The sequence below is a fragment of the Cucurbita maxima genome, unplaced genomic scaffold (genome assembly GCF_002738345.1).
Source record: "Cucurbita maxima cultivar Rimu unplaced genomic scaffold, Cmax_1.0 Cma_Scf00049, whole genome shotgun sequence".
Classification (NCBI taxonomy): Eukaryota; Viridiplantae; Streptophyta; class Magnoliopsida; order Cucurbitales; family Cucurbitaceae; genus Cucurbita; species Cucurbita maxima.
Window position 1 is genome coordinate 719,487 of NW_019272065.1, and position 18,892 is coordinate 738,378.

At 36.4% G+C, this 18,892-nt stretch overlaps 4 protein-coding genes and 3 non-coding genes across 9 annotated transcripts; 2 read left to right on the plus strand and 5 right to left on the minus strand.

Annotated features, from left to right (window-relative positions):
* Window positions 1-584: 584 nt before the first annotated feature.
* Window positions 585-2,900, minus strand: LOC111471180 (60S ribosomal protein L4-like). The gene is made up of 2 exons (XM_023116877.1): window positions 1,729-2,900; window positions 585-1,021 (listed from the first exon to the last, which is right to left on the minus strand). Exons 1-2 carry the CDS (start codon window positions 2,833-2,835, stop codon window positions 908-910), a joined length of 1,221 nt encoding a protein of 406 aa, XP_022972645.1. The 5' UTR covers window positions 2,836-2,900; the 3' UTR covers window positions 585-907.
* Window positions 2,901-3,311: 411 nt separating this feature from the next.
* Window positions 3,312-5,180, minus strand: LOC111471233 (mediator of RNA polymerase II transcription subunit 4). The gene has a single exon (XM_023116947.1). It carries the CDS (start codon window positions 5,023-5,025, stop codon window positions 3,802-3,804), a length of 1,224 nt encoding a protein of 407 aa, XP_022972715.1. The 5' UTR covers window positions 5,026-5,180; the 3' UTR covers window positions 3,312-3,801.
* A 637-nt stretch (window positions 5,181-5,817) lies between these two features.
* Window positions 5,818-11,512, plus strand: LOC111471192 (pentatricopeptide repeat-containing protein At5g02830, chloroplastic). 3 transcript variants are annotated; one of them, XM_023116895.1, is made up of 12 exons: window positions 5,818-6,450; window positions 6,796-6,883; window positions 7,078-7,285; window positions 7,701-7,808; window positions 8,006-8,126; window positions 8,284-8,861; window positions 9,206-9,271; window positions 9,416-9,496; window positions 9,657-9,754; window positions 10,354-10,567; window positions 10,705-10,765; window positions 11,073-11,512. In XM_023116895.1, exons 1-12 carry the CDS (start codon window positions 5,883-5,885, stop codon window positions 11,402-11,404), a joined length of 2,523 nt encoding a protein of 840 aa, XP_022972663.1. In that variant the 5' UTR covers window positions 5,818-5,882; the 3' UTR covers window positions 11,405-11,512. The 3 variants fall into 3 exon arrangements, with proteins under 3 accessions (XP_022972663.1, XP_022972661.1, XP_022972664.1); XM_023116893.1 differs by having other exon boundaries at window positions 5,819-6,450; window positions 8,006-8,170; window positions 8,274-8,861; XM_023116896.1 differs by having other exon boundaries at window positions 6,261-6,440; window positions 8,006-8,170; window positions 8,274-8,861.
* Window positions 11,513-11,878: 366 nt separating this feature from the next.
* On the minus strand, window positions 11,879-11,962 carry TRNAM-CAU. The gene is given in 2 exon segments: window positions 11,879-11,914; window positions 11,925-11,962. It is a non-coding gene; the product is annotated as a tRNA-Met (tRNA).
* A 162-nt stretch (window positions 11,963-12,124) lies between these two features.
* TRNAM-CAU lies at window positions 12,125-12,208 on the minus strand. Its single transcript is given in 2 exon segments — window positions 12,125-12,160; window positions 12,171-12,208. It is a non-coding gene; the product is annotated as a tRNA-Met (tRNA).
* A 161-nt stretch (window positions 12,209-12,369) lies between these two features.
* On the minus strand, window positions 12,370-12,453 carry TRNAM-CAU. The gene is given in 2 exon segments: window positions 12,370-12,405; window positions 12,416-12,453. It is a non-coding gene; the product is annotated as a tRNA-Met (tRNA).
* A 662-nt stretch (window positions 12,454-13,115) lies between these two features.
* Window positions 13,116-15,401, plus strand: LOC111471193 (adenylate kinase 1, chloroplastic-like). Its single transcript, XM_023116897.1, has 4 exons — window positions 13,116-13,493; window positions 13,747-13,887; window positions 14,508-14,780; window positions 14,931-15,401. The coding sequence occupies exons 1-4, from the start codon at window positions 13,173-13,175 to the stop codon at window positions 15,072-15,074; spliced, it is 879 nt and encodes a 292-aa protein (XP_022972665.1). The 5' UTR covers window positions 13,116-13,172; the 3' UTR covers window positions 15,075-15,401.
* Window positions 15,402-18,892: the final 3,491 nt, after the last annotated feature.

Here is an 18,892-nt window from a genome sequence, read left to right on the forward strand (position 1 = left end):
CAACTTAGGATGGAACCGAAAGAAATTACTTTTTGTTTCAATAAACTTTGAATGTTGGTGGTACCACACAAACTTTCTTATTTATTAATTGGCAAAACTCCCTTTATTGGTTGAGTTAGTAATTCAAATGATTTAAATAAAGTTCACGAGTCATGTCATTGCTTTCTTCACTTTCTTTTAAAAATATACTTAGCCACGTTAAGAAACTTAAATATTAAACATTCACAAGTCATATTACAACACTAATATCTGTAAGAAACGTCAAAATGTTCTTTTAACTTTGAGGAACAAAAAAATATATATATATTCCAACCCAATCAAATCAAATTAGTACCTTTTGTTTGTGCATTTAATAATTTGTTGAAGATAAGGTTGGCAAATCTAAGGAAAAAAAATACAATATAAACAAAATAATTCAATACATAATCAAATGATATAGAAATATATTGGGGAAGAAAATATATTATTATATTAGTATATATTGAAGATTTATAAACACACAATATACAATTGTAAACAATTTTAGAAATTGCATAATACTAATCACTCCAAGACTAAGGCTAAGCCAATGGGGAAAAATGATATGGCGTTGAATAAAAGGGCATCAAGAACAATGACCATTAAAAGCAGAAGAATTGCATATCACAGTGCATGTAATCTCACCATGGTGACATGATGATATAAGCCAACTACTACACACTCCTTGTGGATAAACAAAGGGGAGGATTGTAGATAAAAATGGGAGAGCAAAAGGCCAAACGTAAATCATCATGTTACTTCACTCATTGTTCTCCTCTCCTAAACTCTAAACGCAACGACAATCCAAGCAAGAAAAATCAACTCCTTGACAAAACTAGATTTACCGAAGTAATGAGGTCTATGAGATTTTGAATTACGAAAAACGAAATTACTGAGAGACGCCGAGCCATTTCGAGAAGTTGTCGAACTCGGTGTAATCACTGTCGGAGATCATCGTCTGATACCATGCCTTGCCTGCAGCTTTGATTGAAGTAGCCTCCTCCTGTGAGGTTCATGCACAAAAAAGTAGAAAAGAAAGTCAACACCATGAATAGGATATGTACTGAGACAACAAAGTCTGGTTCCACAAAATGCAGATGATATGATCATATGATCGTGCCACCGTATAAAAAACAACTTGTGGCCACGGAGTATCGATGATTCAACTAAAAATGAGAAACCAAAAAGGACAGAAACTTTCGGAAGGATCAAACGAACATCTCCTCATCATGATGAAACAAAGAAATCTAAAAAATAAATTAGTTCTCTACCAATTCAACAAGAGATTACTTGAACTTACAAGGATGGAAAAGGCGAGCACATAGAACAAGGTGTACTTAAGATTCGACCAATCTAATCAATTATTTAGTATAAGTGATGAGAGTAAACAGTAGTCCTCAAGAACGATGATATCAAAGTTAAATGATAACAGGACATGATTGAACATAGAGCAATAATTTTCATAAAAGCATATCATTAAGCAGACCCCAATAACTATGAGCCGGATACAAAGATTCAACTGTAAGTAACATAAAATTAAATTAATTATGCTATCAATCTTAAGAGTGGAACCAAACCCACATCAAAAATAGTATCAACTTAATAAGTATTTGAAGGAAATCGCCAGCCCAATCAATCTACTATGGAGATATGCGGAACTTAATTTCTAAAAGAATGAAGATATAATCACTAAGAACATGAATGATGTACCTTTGTAGTCAAATTCCTCTTCTTGTCGAGTTTCTCCTTTTTAGCCTTAACACGTTGCTCCTCCGCCAAAAGAGCCATTCTTCTAGCAGTCTTGGCATACGGGTTAAGCTTGAGCATGGCGTTCAAGTTCTTCAATGGGTTCTTCTTCAATGGAGCTCTCTTAACCGCCTTCTTAATCGGCTTCACCACAGATTGGACTTCATCAGAGTTAATAATCCTTGACAAATCTGCATTCACCATCTTAGACCTTGGGAGGACGTAACCCTTTTTCTTCTCTGAAGGCTTCTCGAAAGATCCATAGATAGAATCAAGCTTCTCAAAAGCAGACTTGGTCCAGATCACAAACCTTCCAAGGTGACCACCAGGAGCGAGCTTCAACAAATTAAGCCTCTCAACATTGGCAATCTCAACTCCCGGAATGTTACGGAAGGCCTTAACAAGTTTAGCGCCCTCAGTTCCGTAAACAATCAACGGACCCTTGCGAGAAATGTAGCGACGGTTCCTCATTTTACCCTTACCAGGACGGATCGCATGGCTATCCTTGGCCTTCTCAGCATCGGGAAAAGCACCAACCTGTTTGAGAACCTTGATTGCAGCGGAGGTCTTCTCAACGCCTTCGGCCGAGTCGCTCACAACAAGAGGCAATTCAGGGACAGACTCGATACGATGGCCGCGAGCAAGAACCAACGATGGAACAGCCGAGGCAGCAATAGCCGAAACAACAGCATACCTCTTCTGATTCACATTGATCTTTCGGTGCCAACGTCGCCAGATCTTAGTTGGAGCGAACATTCGACCACCACGACACATGTTTCCAAAAGCACCCTGACCAGCACGGTGAGTTCCACCGCCAGGGACACGGGGAATACGGGACACAGCACGTCCGGTACCCCAGGACTCAGCGGAGGTTTGGTGGCCGGCCCGCTTGCTGACGGCGTAGGGCTGGCGGCTGTTCTTTGAGATATTGGAATGAACAAAGCTAACAATATCCGGCCGAATTGAAGCCTTCATCACGTCGGGCAGCGGGACGCCGGGCGCCGCATCAGTGGCCATGTCCCCTTCAAGGGACTGAACCGAAACAAGTGGGCGAGCGGCGGCAACAGCCATTGAAGAGTGTTCGTGTGTGAAGTGAAGAAGAGAAGAGAGAAAGGAAGAGAAGAGTTAGGGTTTGCCGGCTGAGCGTTTATATATGTGAGTATGGCTTCGCTGTTTCATGTCACAAAAATGGATCATTAATTATTTTTTCTTAATTATTAAATATGAAAAATAATAAAATGAAGGTGTGAAATTACATTATTGACCCCAACTTTTCAATTCAATATTTTCATTTTGTTAACATGGAGTTATTTGCGTCTTTCTCAAATTCAATGCCAGGCCCAACCCAATTCGTTTGGGCCAACCGAACAAATGGGCCTGATTCAAAGCCCAGTTCTTGAAACCCAAAAGGTATGGTTTTCTTTTAGAAGAACGGCATTCATTGTTCATTAACGCAAGCCGAAGGCTTTAAAAACTGGGAAATCCCAAGTGACAAGAGAAACAAGCCAATGAGAAATTTTTCGAGTTCAATGATCACCACGCGAGAAAATGCTACAACATCAGCAATCTTCATTTCGTTTCATTACAAGTCACCTCGACGACAAATATAGTAACGAACAAATATAGTAAGGTAAAATGATTGTACCACGAGACTTGTCGAGGCATGGCTTGGCTTTCATGAATGACTACAGGCTTACAAAGCACGCACTCGGCAACCAAATCAAGAATTGTCATGGCAATAGCTTTCATGAATTTACTAAAAGAATTTATTAAGCACACACTCGACCGACCGACCAACGACATGGTACTAAAGTTGGGGTACTCTTTACTCAGGTTCAAAGTGCATCCAGTATCCTAAGAGGGTTTGATTAGCTTACATTCAAAACAAAGGAAACATGCTTAATCTCCTGAACTATTACACACTCTTTAAAGGTAAAGGTTAAGCAGCAACCTTGTGATTATCTCTACACCCATGCCCGTTTCGTCGCTATACGGTCATTTAGGCACCTTAGTCAGCGATCCTGCAGGCGGGTTTCCTCAATCGTCATCTTCAGAGCTTCCTTCTTCACTAGCATAATCGCTACTATCATCGTCTTGATCGAGAATATCCAACTGAACATGCCTAACTTGAATTGGCTCTTGAGGTCTGTGTAATCCTGGAAGAGCATTATGCCTCAATTGTGGCTCATCAACTCTAGCAACAGGAAGAGAGTCCAATGGGGGTAATGGCACAGGGTCCCCAGGCTTCCATCCAGGAGGGGGCATTGGTAAATCTCTAGGTAATTCCACAGGCATTCCAGGCTTCCAACCAGATGGCACAGTGATATTTGGAGGAAGCAGCCCTTGGATACCAGCCAGAGCTAAAGGATTGGCATCTGTTGGCACTGGAGCTGGTGCCTCAATCATTGGCTCGATGGTTTTCTCAGTACTTTCAACTGATTTAGGCAAGCCAACATCAAGATCAGCAAAACTATACAACTGGGAAGCACGCATTTGCTCTTCTTGCGGGGCGGGGGGAAGCGCCCCGCGCAATGGAGCTTGTCCAGCCCCAAATTCAGGTGGTGCAAAAGTAGTATAGCTTATTTTATGAGCATATGACAATATATCAGATAATTTCAACTGGGACGCAACAGTAGTAGTCGAACATAATGACTCGTTTTCGACATCATCGTTCGTTTTAACACGTTTATGACCCTGATAATCAGCATAATCATCAAACAAAACATCAAGAACCTGCTCAGCATCCTTTAGTTTATTAGCAAAAGCACGAAGAGCAGCATCTTTAGCCCGCATTTCATAAGCAATCTTTTGCTTAGAGTCTTGAAGATCAAGAATCTCCTGAAGCTCAGCAACGGCTTCAAACAACTGAGTCTGCAGAACATTAAACAGTGACAGAATTTCTTTCGAAGTAGACGGAGTAGAATCAAGCGGCGTAGAGGGAGCCGACTGGGTTTGAGAATTAAGAAAAGTGGGAAGAGAGCCCCGAAATGCAGTGAGCCAAAGGGCTCGATTGGGGTAAACTTCGAAGAGCTTGGAAGCTAAAGAAGCCATTTGCAGGAGAAGAGCTTGAGCTCTAGGAAGAGGAGGAAGGAGAGGAAGAAGCGTGGAGGAGGGCGTCGGAGATGAAAGATTGGATTGATATTGGTGGTGGGATTGTTGAGAAGGGGGCAATTTCGGTGGGGTAGGGTTTTGAAATGAAGGAGAATTAGGGTTCGTCAAGCCCAATCTTGCTGGGGACTGTACAATTTGATGCTGAAGCATTCTTGAGTGCTTCAATGGCGATCGAATTAGGGTTTAATCACCGCAGAACAACAGAAGAAAAACAAACTGAAAATTGAAACAAAGAACGGGAATGGAGAGAACCTGAGATCGAGAAGACGGAGAAGATCGGCGATTCGTCGCTGATTATCGCTCCTTTTTTTTCCTTTTAATTATTTTATTAATAATCTCTGATATTTTTTTTAATTAGTGCTGGGCCGAAAGTATGGGCCAAAATTGGGCTGGACAAGATTGGGCTCATTATTACAATTTTACCCTTTCACTATCAAAATTAATCCCATATATATTAAAAAATTTAAATATTAAATTAATTTTTTAAAATTTTGGGTAAATATATTTCATATTATTAACCAAACCATTTATAATTTGAAACTTCGAGGCTTCCATATATTATTAAAATGTTAAAATAAAATAGGCTACATTGAAAAAAATCAAATTTTGAATTAAAATATTAAAGATTAATTATAGTACGCCATATTATATTTTTATATATTTAAAATTTAAGAGAATCGATATGCAGTAATATTTTTATTATGTGAAAACTTATTTAAATATGAATATAAAATAAGAAAAAAAAACGAATATATAACACAATATAGAAAAATAATATTATATTAAGTCTAAAAATATCTGAACAAGAAAAGGAATGAAACGGCGGCGTTTTGCTATTGCTATCGTACCACCAAACAAGAGAACAAACCGCTGCCTTTCAAATCAAATCCATTCCCGAAAATAATAATTAATTCATACAAAAAAAAAAAAAAAAAAAAGGAAAATTCCGATGAGGAGAATTATAAATCAACTGAAGAAGTTCAGAACTCGTTAACCGTTGGCCAAGAATGCGCGTCCTCCTCATCCTCGGCTCCGCCTCCTCCTCCAGCTCCATTGCCGGACGTTGCTCCCGCCGCCCTAGCCACTCTAAGGCCCTAAATTCCTCGCTTTCCAACGTATTTCCTACTGGAACGCACTCACCGCTTTCTTCTCGTCCTTCCACTATCCATTCCCGTTCTCCTCTTCTGTCCTCCGTCCAATGGGACATTGCTGGCGCTTCATCCGGCGGGAAAACTTCTCTCCGTCACTACGCTGACGTCGCATCGAAGCTTGCCGAGTGCGGGAAGCTTGACGATTTTGCGATGGTGGTGGAAAGTGTGGTCGTCGCTGGTGTTGAGCCCTCGCAATTCGCTGCGGTGTTGGCTGTTGAGCTTGTGGCCAAGGGGATTTCGCGGTGTCTTAGAGAGGGAAATCTTTGGAATGTCGTGCAGGTTTTGAGGAAGGTCGAGGAGCTTGGGATTTCGGCTGTGGGACTATGCGATGAGTCGGCTGTAGAGTCTCTGAGGAGAGAATGCCGTCGAATTTCCAAGTCCGGAGACTTAGAGGAGCTCGTCGAATTCATGGAGGTTCTTTCCGGTAACTTAGGAATTTTTCATGCGCTTGCTGTTCTTTTAAATTTTGCGGCAGGAATATATTGAAATGTAGCAGAGTAGACATTGTCACATCAGATTTAAAGAAGCATTCGTATGATTAGGGCTGGTAATTCTAAGAGGAAACTTTTTTTTCGGGAATTTTCCATGCTTGATCCTTGTTAAGTGTTGTAAATTTAACGTTAAAGCTTAGCACAATTGTGAAATCTGAACTCAATTACTCGAATGTGGAAATTGATTATTACTAAACAACCTGCTTCTATTAATGTTCATGATTGGATTTCCAACAGGTATTTATTCGCATTGTTTAACAATTAGCTACCGTTTTCAGGTTTTGGTTTCTCAATCAAAGAAATGATGAAGCCGTCAGAAGTAATAAAACTGTGTGTTGATTCCCGCAATCCAAAAATGGCAATTAGGTAAACCTTCATTTTTGTTATCAAATGCATTTTCAAGAGGTTAAAATTCAATTACAAGAATTAATGTTTATAGTCGTTCGGTTTTTAGTTGACTTGATAGTTTTCTTCACTGTATTTGGAATCATCAGCAGTAATCGGTGTCGATACAATATACTGTATCTGAACCACTAATTTGTTGTTGATGAATTATATAGGTACGCTAGCATCTTACCACAAGCAGATATATTATTCTGTACAGTTATAAATGAATTTGGCAAGAAAAGGGACTTGAAATCTGCTTTCATGGCATATACAGAATCCAAGGCTCATATGAATGGTCCTAATATGTATATCTACCGCTCAATAATTGATGTCTGTGGTCTCTGTGGTGACTACAAGAAATCGAGGAACGTCTATCATCAGGTACTGTGCTAACTGCAATGCGAAATTATGTTTAATGCTTGTTGTTTACATATGAAAGATGATTTTGCTCGAATAGCTATGCTAAGGTATATCGTATGATAAGGTAATTCTTGCTCGAACATCTATCCAGAAATGGCAGTTGTAGTTTATAAGCATCTGAGCAGTTGTAGTTTAGAAAATAAAGCACTGTTCTTGACTATCAGTTTCAACATCCTTAGTGTGCAACAGAGACTCTTTCATAAATTAGAGACTTCAGGAAAATGTGATCTTGAATGTATTTATTAGATTTGTAGCTGCTTTAGGTTTAGCAGGTTAATAATTGTTACTTTCTTTTTGAAAGTTCTTATATTCTTTAGATCTCTACAAGAGTTATATTCACAGAGATTCAGGTTTTCAATTTTTCAATTTTCTGCAGGATTTGCTCAGTCAGAATGTCACCCCGAATGTATACGTTTTCAACAGTCTCATGAATGTAAACGCCCATGATTTGAACTACATCTTTCAATTGTACAAAAATATGCAGGTAATCCTTCCCTCTCTCTCAACACACACCAACATTGGAAGAAAATAAAAGATTGGAGACATGGAGTTCCTTCATTGTTTCTCAACATGTTCAATGCATATCCCTATCCCCAGTATTTAATCATGCTTTTAGGTAGATCGAAGAAACAGAGTTCATTAGTGATGCGACATATCTGATATGAGTACTCATAAATTCAGAATCTTGGTGTACCAGCTGATATGGCCTCATATAATATCCTTCTCAAGGCCTGTTGCCTAGCAGGAAGAGTTGATCTGGCACAGGACATTTACAGGGAAGTAAAGCATTTGGAAACAACAGGTGTGTTGAAGTTGGATGTCTTCACCTACAGCACAATTGTAAAGGTGCAAGATATACTCGGTGTATAAATTTCATTCGTAAAAATTCTAGCCGTGAAATACTATGGTACAGTATCTCATATTTTGAGGATTTATTATTATTATTCAGGTTTTTGCAGATGCGAAATTGTGGAAAATGGCACTCAGAGTCAAAGAAGACATGCAATCAGCCGGAGTATTACCAAATATGGTGACCTGGTCTTCATTGATCAGTTCATGTGCTAATTCGGGTCTTGTTGAGTTGGCAATCGAATTGTTTGAAGAGATGGTTTCTGCAGGATGTGAACCTAATACACAGTGTTGTAATATTCTTTTACATGCTTGTGTCGAAGCTCGCCAGTTTGATAGAGCTTTTCGTCTATTTCGCTCCTGGAAGGAAAAGGAACTCTGGGATGATATAGAGAGAAAAAACAGCACCGATGACAATTTGAATGCTGATCCAACATCTCAACTGTGTATTACTAATATGCCTAACGCTCAATCTCATGTACATCAAATCAAGTTTGCTGGGAATTTTACTTTCAAACCTACAATTACAACCTATAATATTCTAATGAAAGCTTGTGGTACTGATTATTACCATGCTAAAGCTTTGATGGAGGAGATGAAAAGTGTTGGTCTTACACCCAATCACATTAGCTGGTCAATTTTGATTGACATATGTGGAGGATCTCGTGACGTGAAAAGTGCTGTGCAGGTAAAAAATGTAGTTTTCTTCTCGATTAAGTTATTTTTCCTCTTAGCATTGGCAACGTTGTTGATTGAGTATACTTTCCATTGTCGTCAAAATTTCATTGCTCATTACACATTTCTATCCATCACCTGTTCTCCCGGAGGCTAAAAACTTTCTTTCCCAAGACAGCTGAGGAGGATAGAGGATAAGGGTAGCTTTAGCCTTGAGAATATAATTCTAGTTGGTGTGGTCTTGCTGAATGCTTCTATGGTTTCTTCCTTGATTCTTACAAGATACATGGCTCTGTATTTGATCTTTTAGCTTCGTTTTAATGCACTTTTCACTTGCAATGTTTATTTTCAGTGCAGATCTTGACAACCATGCGTATGGCTGGAGTCGATCCTGATGTTGTTGCATACACGACGGCTATCAAGGTTTCAATCTCTCTTGTCATACTTTTTTAAGTCTAACCATGATCATTAGACGGACATATAGAGTTCATTATAGTGATGCCCCCATACCAGTATATATTAGTTGGCTATTTTCTTAAAACATCCTTGTCATTGGCAATGGTATAGGTTTGCGTTGGATGTAAAAACTGGAGGCTGGCATTTTCATTATTTGAAGAAATGAAAAGATTTGAGATACAGCCAAATTTAGTAAGTATTGATCTTCTTTTTCCGTTCAACATGCAAGAGTCACAAACCATCTGCTAGCTTGATTGTCTTTCGTTAGCAGCTAAGAATTTAAGTGCTATGGACCACCAACCATGAAAGGAAAAGAGAGGCATCCATAATCATGGTAGCTTTCATTTTGCAGGTGACCTACAGTACACTTCTGAGAGCCCGCAGTACTTATGGCTCATTACACGAAGTACAGCAATGCCTTGCTATTTACCAGGACATGAGGAAATCAGGGTAACGTATACAAAATTGATGTTAGGTTAAATTACAAGTTTAGTTCATGAACTTTCAAGTTTGTGTCAATGGGCCCCTAAACTTTCTTGTTTTGAGTAACATGTCCCTAACATATTTAGTCTTTTTATTAGTAAATAATCTATTAAATATAAAACTGAATTTTTTTTATGTATAATAAGAACCTAAACTTTTAATAGGTCATTAATGTATTCAACTTTTTTATAATTAATTGTTCTATTAGATATAAAGTTGAAAGTTCGTGACCTTAGACAAATTTGAAGTTTAAAGTTTTATGGACCTTTAGACACTTCAAATTTATGGACTAAATAGACATAAAGTTGAAAATTCATTAACTAAGCTTGTAATTTAATCTAGATTTGATCTTCCTTTTTCACAATAGAATCATGTCGAGATCCAATTTCCGCTACTGACATTTAGTCTCCTATTCATGATAGGTATAGTGTTTGCCAACAATGAAGTAAAATAAATCAGTCTTTTTCCATTCTTCCAGCTTAGCGAGCATTTATGCAATGCCCGGAAGATGCCTTTGATTTCTTTGCATATGAACGGACATTTATTTCAGACCAAAACATTTTCAGGTTCAAATCCGACGACCATTATCTCAAGGAGTTGATTGCAGAATGGTGTGAAGGAGTTATACAGAATAACAATCAGCAGCAAGAGGAGGCGACAGCACCCTGTAATAGAACTGACATCGGGAAACCACGATGTTTAATTCTTGAAAAAGTTGCTGAGCATCTGCAGAAGAGTTTTATCGAAAGCCTAGCGATTGACCTTCAGGATCTCACAAAGGTTCGCATAATAGCATGAACTGAATTTTCTATTTGGAAAACCAGCACCAGTTTGCCCTTAAAATATGCCTTGTTTAAATTATCTCAAATTTCAAAAGTATGCCTGCATGAAACTAAGCATCTGGTGAATGTGATCAGGTCGAAGCCCGTATCGTCGTTCTCGCGGTTTTGCGAATGATCAAGGAGAATTATGCATTAGGTAATGTCATACTCCAAAACATATCTACTTGCGAGAATAGGACCATCTGTCTAAGCACACCTCTAAGAATAGTACTGAATGTTAGGAATTACAGATCTCCACAATGGTATGATATTGTTCACTTTCAACATAAGCTCTCATGGTTTTGCTTTGGATTTACTTATAACTTGGTACCAATGTAAATGTATTCGTTACTTATAAACTCATGATCATTCTCTAAATTAGCCAACATAGGACTGAACCCTTATGGACTTTAGCAGCGTCCTTTGATCCTTTAGGGGTGCTAACATTGTTCTCTTGGCTGCAGGAGAATCAGTAAAAGATGATATAGTCATCGTCTTAGGAGTGAGTAAAGTTGAACCAGATTTAGTTCAACAGAACTTTGAAGTACGAGATGCAATAACCAAACTCTTGCAATACGAGTTGGGGCTTGAAGTTCTTACGGCAGGACCTACAACTGTTCTTGATGAAGTGGCTGGTTCAGAAAGCTCTAACATGTCGCTTACAAAACTGAATGGAATTATGGGAAGGAATAAGTACACCACTAGGAAACCAGCAGCTGTACAGAGGCTTAAGGTTACAAAGAAATCACTGAAAGACTGGCTGCAGAGAAATAGGGGTATAATAGAATATCGGTGATCAATACCAAAGAATGATTCTTTTTGTTAATGGTATAATGATAATGTGCTATATCTTGTAATTACCTTTGTGAAGTAAAGTCTATATATGATAAAGGAAGTTGGCAAACGACCTAATGTTAAGGATGTTGGGAAGAAATGAAGCCTTGCTCAGCTTTATTCCAAAAGCCTAAAAGAAAGAACTCACATTTTAAATTTAATGAAAAAAACATCGAAAAAAAGAAAATTGGGGTTAAGAGAGTCTCGAATTCTCGACTTCAGGATAACTCGAAGCTATGAGACCTACGCGCTAGCCAACTATGCCACCACCCCGAGATGTCCAATGACCTAATGTTATGTTTTTGGAAGAAATAAAAAATAATAAAAAAAAGTGTCGGGATCTTATTCCTCATGTGGAGAAAAGTCCGTTCAAGACCCAAAATGAGACCTCACATTTTAATATAATGAAGAAAAAAAAACATCGAAAAAAGAAAAATGGGGTGAGAGAGGCTCGAACTCTCGACCTCAGGATAACTCTAAGCTATGAGACCTACGCGCTAGCCAACTGCGCCACCACCCCGAGACGTCCAATGACCTAATGTTATGTTTTTGGAAGAAATAAAAAATAATAAAAAAAAAGAGTCGGGATCTTATTCCTCATGTGGAGAAAAGTCCGTTCAAGGCCCAAAATGAGACCTCACATTTTAATATAATGAAGAAAAAAACATCGAAAAAAGAAAATTGGGGTGAGAGAGGCTCGAACTCTCGACCTCAGGATAACTCTAAGCTATGAGACCTACGCGCTAGCCAACTGCGCCACCACCCCGGGATGTCCAATGACTAATGTTATGTTTTTGGAAGAAATAAAAAATAATAAAAAAAAAGAGTCGGGATCTTATTCCTCATGTGGAGAAAAGTCCGTTCAAGGCCCAAAATGAGACCTCACATTTTAATATAATGAAGAAAAAAGCATCGAAAAAAGAAAATTGGGGTGAGAGAGGCTCGAACTCTCGACCTCAGGATAACTCTAAGCTATGAGACCTACACGCTAGCCAACTGCGCCACCACCCCGAGATGTCCAATGACCTAATGTTATGTTTTTGGAAGAAATAAAAAATAAAAATAAAAACTTATTCCTCATGTGGAAAAAATATCGAAAAAAATAAAATTGGGGTGAGAGGGGCTCGAATTCTTGACCTCAGGATAACTCAAAGCTATGAGACCTACGCGCTAGCCAACTGCGCCACCACCCAAGGATGTCCAACAACCTAATGTTATATTTTCGGAATAAATTAAAATTAATAGAAAAAATGAGAAAAGGCTTTCGATGGGCCTTATTCCTCATTTCGAGCAAAGTCCATTAAAGACCTAAAAGGAGACCTCACATTTTAAATTTAATAAAAAATACATAAAAAAAAATGGCGTGAGAGAGACTCAAACACAGGATAACTCAGAGGCTCTAACCCTAAACCCTAAACACAGGATAACTCACCGTTATGAGACCTACTAGCTAACCAATTATGTCACGAACCTAGAAAAAAAAAAATAATATAAAAAGTGATATTAAATATTGAAAAATAATGTTATATTTATGGGATTTGTGAATATTAAACCTTTATTTAAAAAAAAAAAAAACAAGAAATTAAAAAATTTTATAATTTAGTCTGACGGGAGTTATTGCATTCATCGAATCCGCGCGCGTAACGAACGAAACCCTAGTTTTAAAAGCACATATTTCCATCATCTCCAACTCCCTCGGACCATCGGATACTTCCAGTAGAGCAGTATCCATGGAGGCCTTGTTCCGCTATTCGAAATCCTCTTCGGTTTCGTCTCTTTCATCCATTTCTCTCTTCAGGAGATGCTTCTCTTCAGCTGTTGCTGCTGAACTCAGCTCTCCTACTACTACGACTTTTCCTTTTAATTTAAACCACAATCTTCCCCGCAAAGATCCCAAGGATCGGAACGTTCAATGGGTGTTTCTTGGATGCCCTGGCGTCGGCAAAGGGACCTATGCTAGTCGTCTTTGTAACCTTCTCGGTATCCCTCACATCGCCACCGGAGATCTCGTCCGCGAAGAACTCGCTTCCTCCAGCCCGCTTTCTCGCCAGGTATTTTCCCCTTTCATTTATTTATGTAATCTGTCTGGATCGTATTGCAGCTGATAATTTAAATCTGCTTTGATATTGAGCGTTAGTATCTCGAAGGGTTGATAGTAGATTCGATTTGGCGATTTAGTCAATCATTGTGTTCATTTTTTCAAATTATGATGATAACGTGTAACAGTTGCACGATGAAAGTTTTTAAGCTTTTTTTTTTCCCTTTCTGTCTTTGTTTGTCTCATTTTAATCTCTCTCGATGCAGCTATCAGAGATTGTTAACCAGGGTAAATTGGTATCGGATGAGATCATTATCAACTTGTTGTCCAAGAGACTTGAAGCCGGTGAGGCGAAAGGTGAATCTGGATTTATCCTTGATGGTTTCCCTCGGACAATTAGACAAGCAGTGAGTATTCTGTGGTAAAGATGAAATGTGTCATTAAGCTTTCACTTTTTCTTTCCTTTTTTTCTCTTTCATCGTTTTTGGTCTAATAATATTAGTAATTTGGCTATGGTTTTTTCATACAGAAGCTTTTCCGGCTAATTCTAAAGCGGGTCCATCTTTTAAACCAATTGTCAAAAAGTCATTTCCTTATCACCTCCACTGTTCATTGTCTTGCATGTGTAGTTGTGCCATATATTTTCTAGCTCCATAGTAGTTACCCATTTTCAATTTTTGCGTAAATGAAAATAAAATCTTGGATTCGAACTCCTTAGATTAATTCAAGTTTCATGATCTTGAACCTCTTTTTGAAAAGATCAATAAATGATTTTACTACGGAAAAATGTTAATTTCCTTCTAATTCTGCTTTTTTAGACTAAAATCCTGAGTGGAGTAAGCAACAATAAACACTTGAAGCCTTCTGATTCTGATTTTGTAGATAACTATGAGATGGGATTCTATTTTCCCTCACTCTTTCTTTTCCATTTTACGTCATCTTTCTGTTTTCTTTTTGCGTACTTCTTTTTGTTCTGAAATCTTTACAGGCCCCAGCTTAGATTCTGGTTTCTTTGCTTTCATTTTAGGAAATTTTGGAAGAGGTGATTGATATAGACTTGGTGGTTAATCTAAAGCTCCGAGAGGATGTGTTACTTGAGAAATGCCTTGGGAGAAGAATCTGTGGTCAGTGTGGAAAAAACTTCAATCTTGCCTCCATTAATGTAAAGGGTGTAAATGGCAATCCTGGAATGAGTATGCCTCCACTGCTTCCCCCCACACATTGCATGTCTAAACTAATTACTCGGGCAGATGATACCGAAACAGTTGTAAAAGAGCGTCTTCAAGTGTATAATGAAAAGGTAGCTTCCAATTCTCTTGCATTCTGAATATCAGTGATCAATTAAGGGGGAAAATAACATTACTTTACGCTTGTCACGATGTTTGTTCTGATGTTGTTCTAAGCTATTGACGATTTCTTGTTTTCTATTTGTTTTTGTGTGTGGCATCAGAGTCAACCTGTTGAAGAGTATTACCGTAGTAGAGGGAAATTGTTGGAATTCGACTTACCAGGTGGCATCCCAGAGTCTTGGCCCAAGCTACTGAAAGTTCTTAAACTTGATGATTTTGAGGAGAAACTTTCTGCAGCAGCCTAAATTACAGTGCGGCAAATGATTGGTTAGTTAATTATTTTCCACATATACAACAGGCACAAACAATTTTGCAGGACAATAAAAAACTGAAAATTAAACAAACTTGAGATTTATTTATTTCTTTCTAAATTGTTATGTTCTTTCTTTTCACCAATTGGGAAGGAGGGAGGAGAATTATTTCACACGTTCTAATTTCGTTGAGTAGATTTGCTGCAAACAGGGATTTGTAACAGCATTGAGTATCTATCTCGACTAGAAGAATAATGATTTTGAATTCTTGTACCATAATATTCAGTAGTATTACATTGTTCCATTTGATGATTTTTATGATGTTTTGTTCATTGGTTCAACTAATTTCTCTTTTGACAGATTTATGGAATATATTTATGTAAATGCTTCTTCTCATTTTGAGATTATAGATTAAGTGATACTTTGATCTATTGGCAGGCCTTCTAGAAACCCCTAGTTCCTCAGGGTCATTCTTTTTTTCTTTTTTTCTTTTTTTTGGTATAAGTCATATCCATCAATGAAACATTTGTTTCTCATTATAAAGAGAAGTTACATTAAAGCTAGACTAGACTTGTGTCAGTTTTAGTAGATTTGTTCATGGATCGATCTGGTGCAAGTGCATTATTGTACTTATAGTATCTTAAACCTTCTGGGTTTTCTCTGTGGAATTATGTCTATATCTGTTTGAGATTCGGATCTTAAATCTTCGTAATGACGAAATTTTCTTGTACCCTTCTGCAAGGGATAGGCTGGAGGAACTATTTACAATGCAGTTCACCCATGTCCATATCCTTTTCACCTTCTCTTCTCTCTCTCTCTCTCTCTCTCGAAAGGGGTTGGTTTTTAGTAAAACAGCGTGAGATCTCACATCGATTGGAGAAGGAAACGAAACATTATTTATAAGAGTGTGGAAACCTCTCTTGAAGGGATGTTCGAAAGAGAAAGCCCAAAGAGAATAATATCTGTTAGCAATGAGCTTGAGCTGTTTGAGAGGGGAGTAGATTTCTTTCCCGTCCATAGCATATGGTCTTGAAGAGTGTTCTAAATGCCCCACCCGAGTATATATTCTATAGCAGCTGGCCGAGCTGGCTGGCTCTAGCATTTGCCAGGCAGTAAGTTCACACAGCTGCAGACATTGAAACCAGAGAGCACAATACCAGCTAGCACTTGACTACAATAGTTTGGTGGTTCAAGATGGCTTGTGCTCCACACTTTTTAATTCATTCTATTGCAGCTGGCCGAGCTGGTTGGCTCTAGTTTTTGCCAGGCAGTAAGTTTACACAGCTGCACACATTGAATCTAGGGCACAATACCATCTCTTGACTGCTATAGTTTGATGGTTCAAGATGGTCTGTGCTCCATACTTTCCCGATCATTTGCTCAACATAATGTTCGTCAAAATTCTGTTTTTAAGCATTTGAAAAATCATTCCAGATAAGTCTCGGGTTATGAAAATTTATAGCGGACTAATTGTAACATTCATCAACAAAAATGGTATAATTGAAAGTTGTTAAATTATGAGGGACTTAATTTTAATTTTGTAAACAACAGGAAATAAATTGAAAAACTCCAAATACTATAAGGCCATCCTAATTTATGACAATTTTCTGATTATTCAACGTCATTAATCCATAATATGAAATAAAATTATTTTATAATATTGTTATTTTTAGGTGAAACAGTAATAATTTAATTTTTTTTTTTAAAGGGAAATTGTATTTTAAATACTAATAATTATATTTTTTGAAGTATAAAATTTATGGATATTTTAATTAATTTAGCATGTGATTTTGGATGAATTATTGACACGTGTAAAAGATCTTATGATGAGACATTGACACGTGTAATTCTACCGAATCGCAGAGGTGCAACGTGGCATGTTCTTATTGGATGCGCAAACTATTTTTGTACCATCCTCGAAGGCCGAAAATAATATAATAATAAATTGTTAAAATTACACTAGAAAACGACGTCTCACGTTCCGTCATGATTGCCGATATCCTACTACCGGTCGCAGTGTACCAATTTAAATCTATAATATATATATAATTTAAATCTTTAATATATATATATTTATGTATTATATATTAAATTAGACAAACAATTTTAATCAATTTTCATCTTTTAGTTCTAGTTTTCAAATTAATAAAAATACCACTTTGTGTAAAAATTCATAATTTTTTTCAAAAATCTAAAAAAATATTTTGAACTTAATAAATAAATAAAAAATCCTAAAATTTGTTACTTCAGAGTTAAAAATTTTTAATTTAGTTTGGAGAGAAAATTATAATTTTATCCTGGAAGTTAGAATTTCGTCTTCATAATTTGATAAAACCTCACTAAGTATTTTTTACAGTTTGGTAAAACTCACAACATTTCCTTACCTAATAGTTATATGCAGTAAGCTGTTGTTGACATTTGCTTACATTCTCATATAACACCAATTCTAATTTCTTAAATCTTGCCTTCAAAATTCTCTTTCAAAATCTCTCTGCCCATTTTCTAAAACTTTCTTTTTGAACCAGAGCCTGAGGCTTGAGTATACTTCGCTTGACTGTAGGCGACGTAATAACGAATAGACTTAACTCACTTGTTGGTGGGAAGTGAGTGTCACACAATCGCAAGTCCATTGCCATTAAAGTGCGATTGTGACAAGTGATAAATAATCTATTAATCACAAGCTATATATTCTATCGTATAAATTAATTTAAACATTTAAACTCATAAATTAAATTTCAAGTTTTTTAAATTATAACACTTAAATTTGATTTTTTTAAATAAATATATATGTAACACAATAGACAGTCTATTGAGCTCAAAATGCTACATTTAGTTCATCTCAAATAAATTTGTTATCTTAAATTCTACTAAACAGTCAAGAAGATTTATAAAATTTTCGATAATAATTAGAGAAAAATCAATTTTAATAACGGTATTAATTAAAATTCTAAACTTTTAAATATGTTAATAAAATTTGACCATATGTTAAAACCATCCATTCATAAATTTCATGGGTGCATAAAACTTATTTAAATACACGGTTTAACGTAATATTCAAGAGAAATATTAAATATAATAAATAATACCAAAGTTTTTATTTATTTATTTTATTTATTTTTATGTTTTACAGTTTTTAATATAAATTATATTAGAAAGTAGAAATTGTCCATTAAAATGAATATATATGATTAAATAAAAAAAATAGACAAAAATTCTCTGTAGAATCTCCCCTTTGATCTCTTCGTTATCAATTATTGCCGTTGAAAATATTATTACAAATTTCAAGGACGTATAAAATTGTAATAATATAAATTAAACTGTTATAAAAAAATCAATTTGGATATTCAGTTATTTAAATTTAAAAAAACTGATGTTTAATTAATATAATTTAAAATTTGTTAATTAATTTATTTTATCCTTTTATCTTTGATTAATTAATTTCATAAAAAAATATTATAATTTGTTAATAAACGTTTCTTTAAATTATTTTATAACAAAGGTTTTTTTTTTATTTGTTATTAAATTTTGGTAGATTTTGTTTTTATAAGAAACCTAATCGATAAATAAGATTAATTATAAAAAAATAAAAAATAAAAAATAAAAAACCAGTCAAAATTTTAATTTAGGTGTATTTACAATAGTGAAAGAAATTATAATATGTGTGCGTGCGTATTTTAAAAAAAGTTATTGGCCAACGGGAATGGACGAAAAATTAGCCAAATCTATTGATATCCGCGAATCTTTTCGTAAATCGGCTCTGAAATGTCGACACGTGTCCCGACTAAATCTTTCGGATCCATACAATCTCTTTA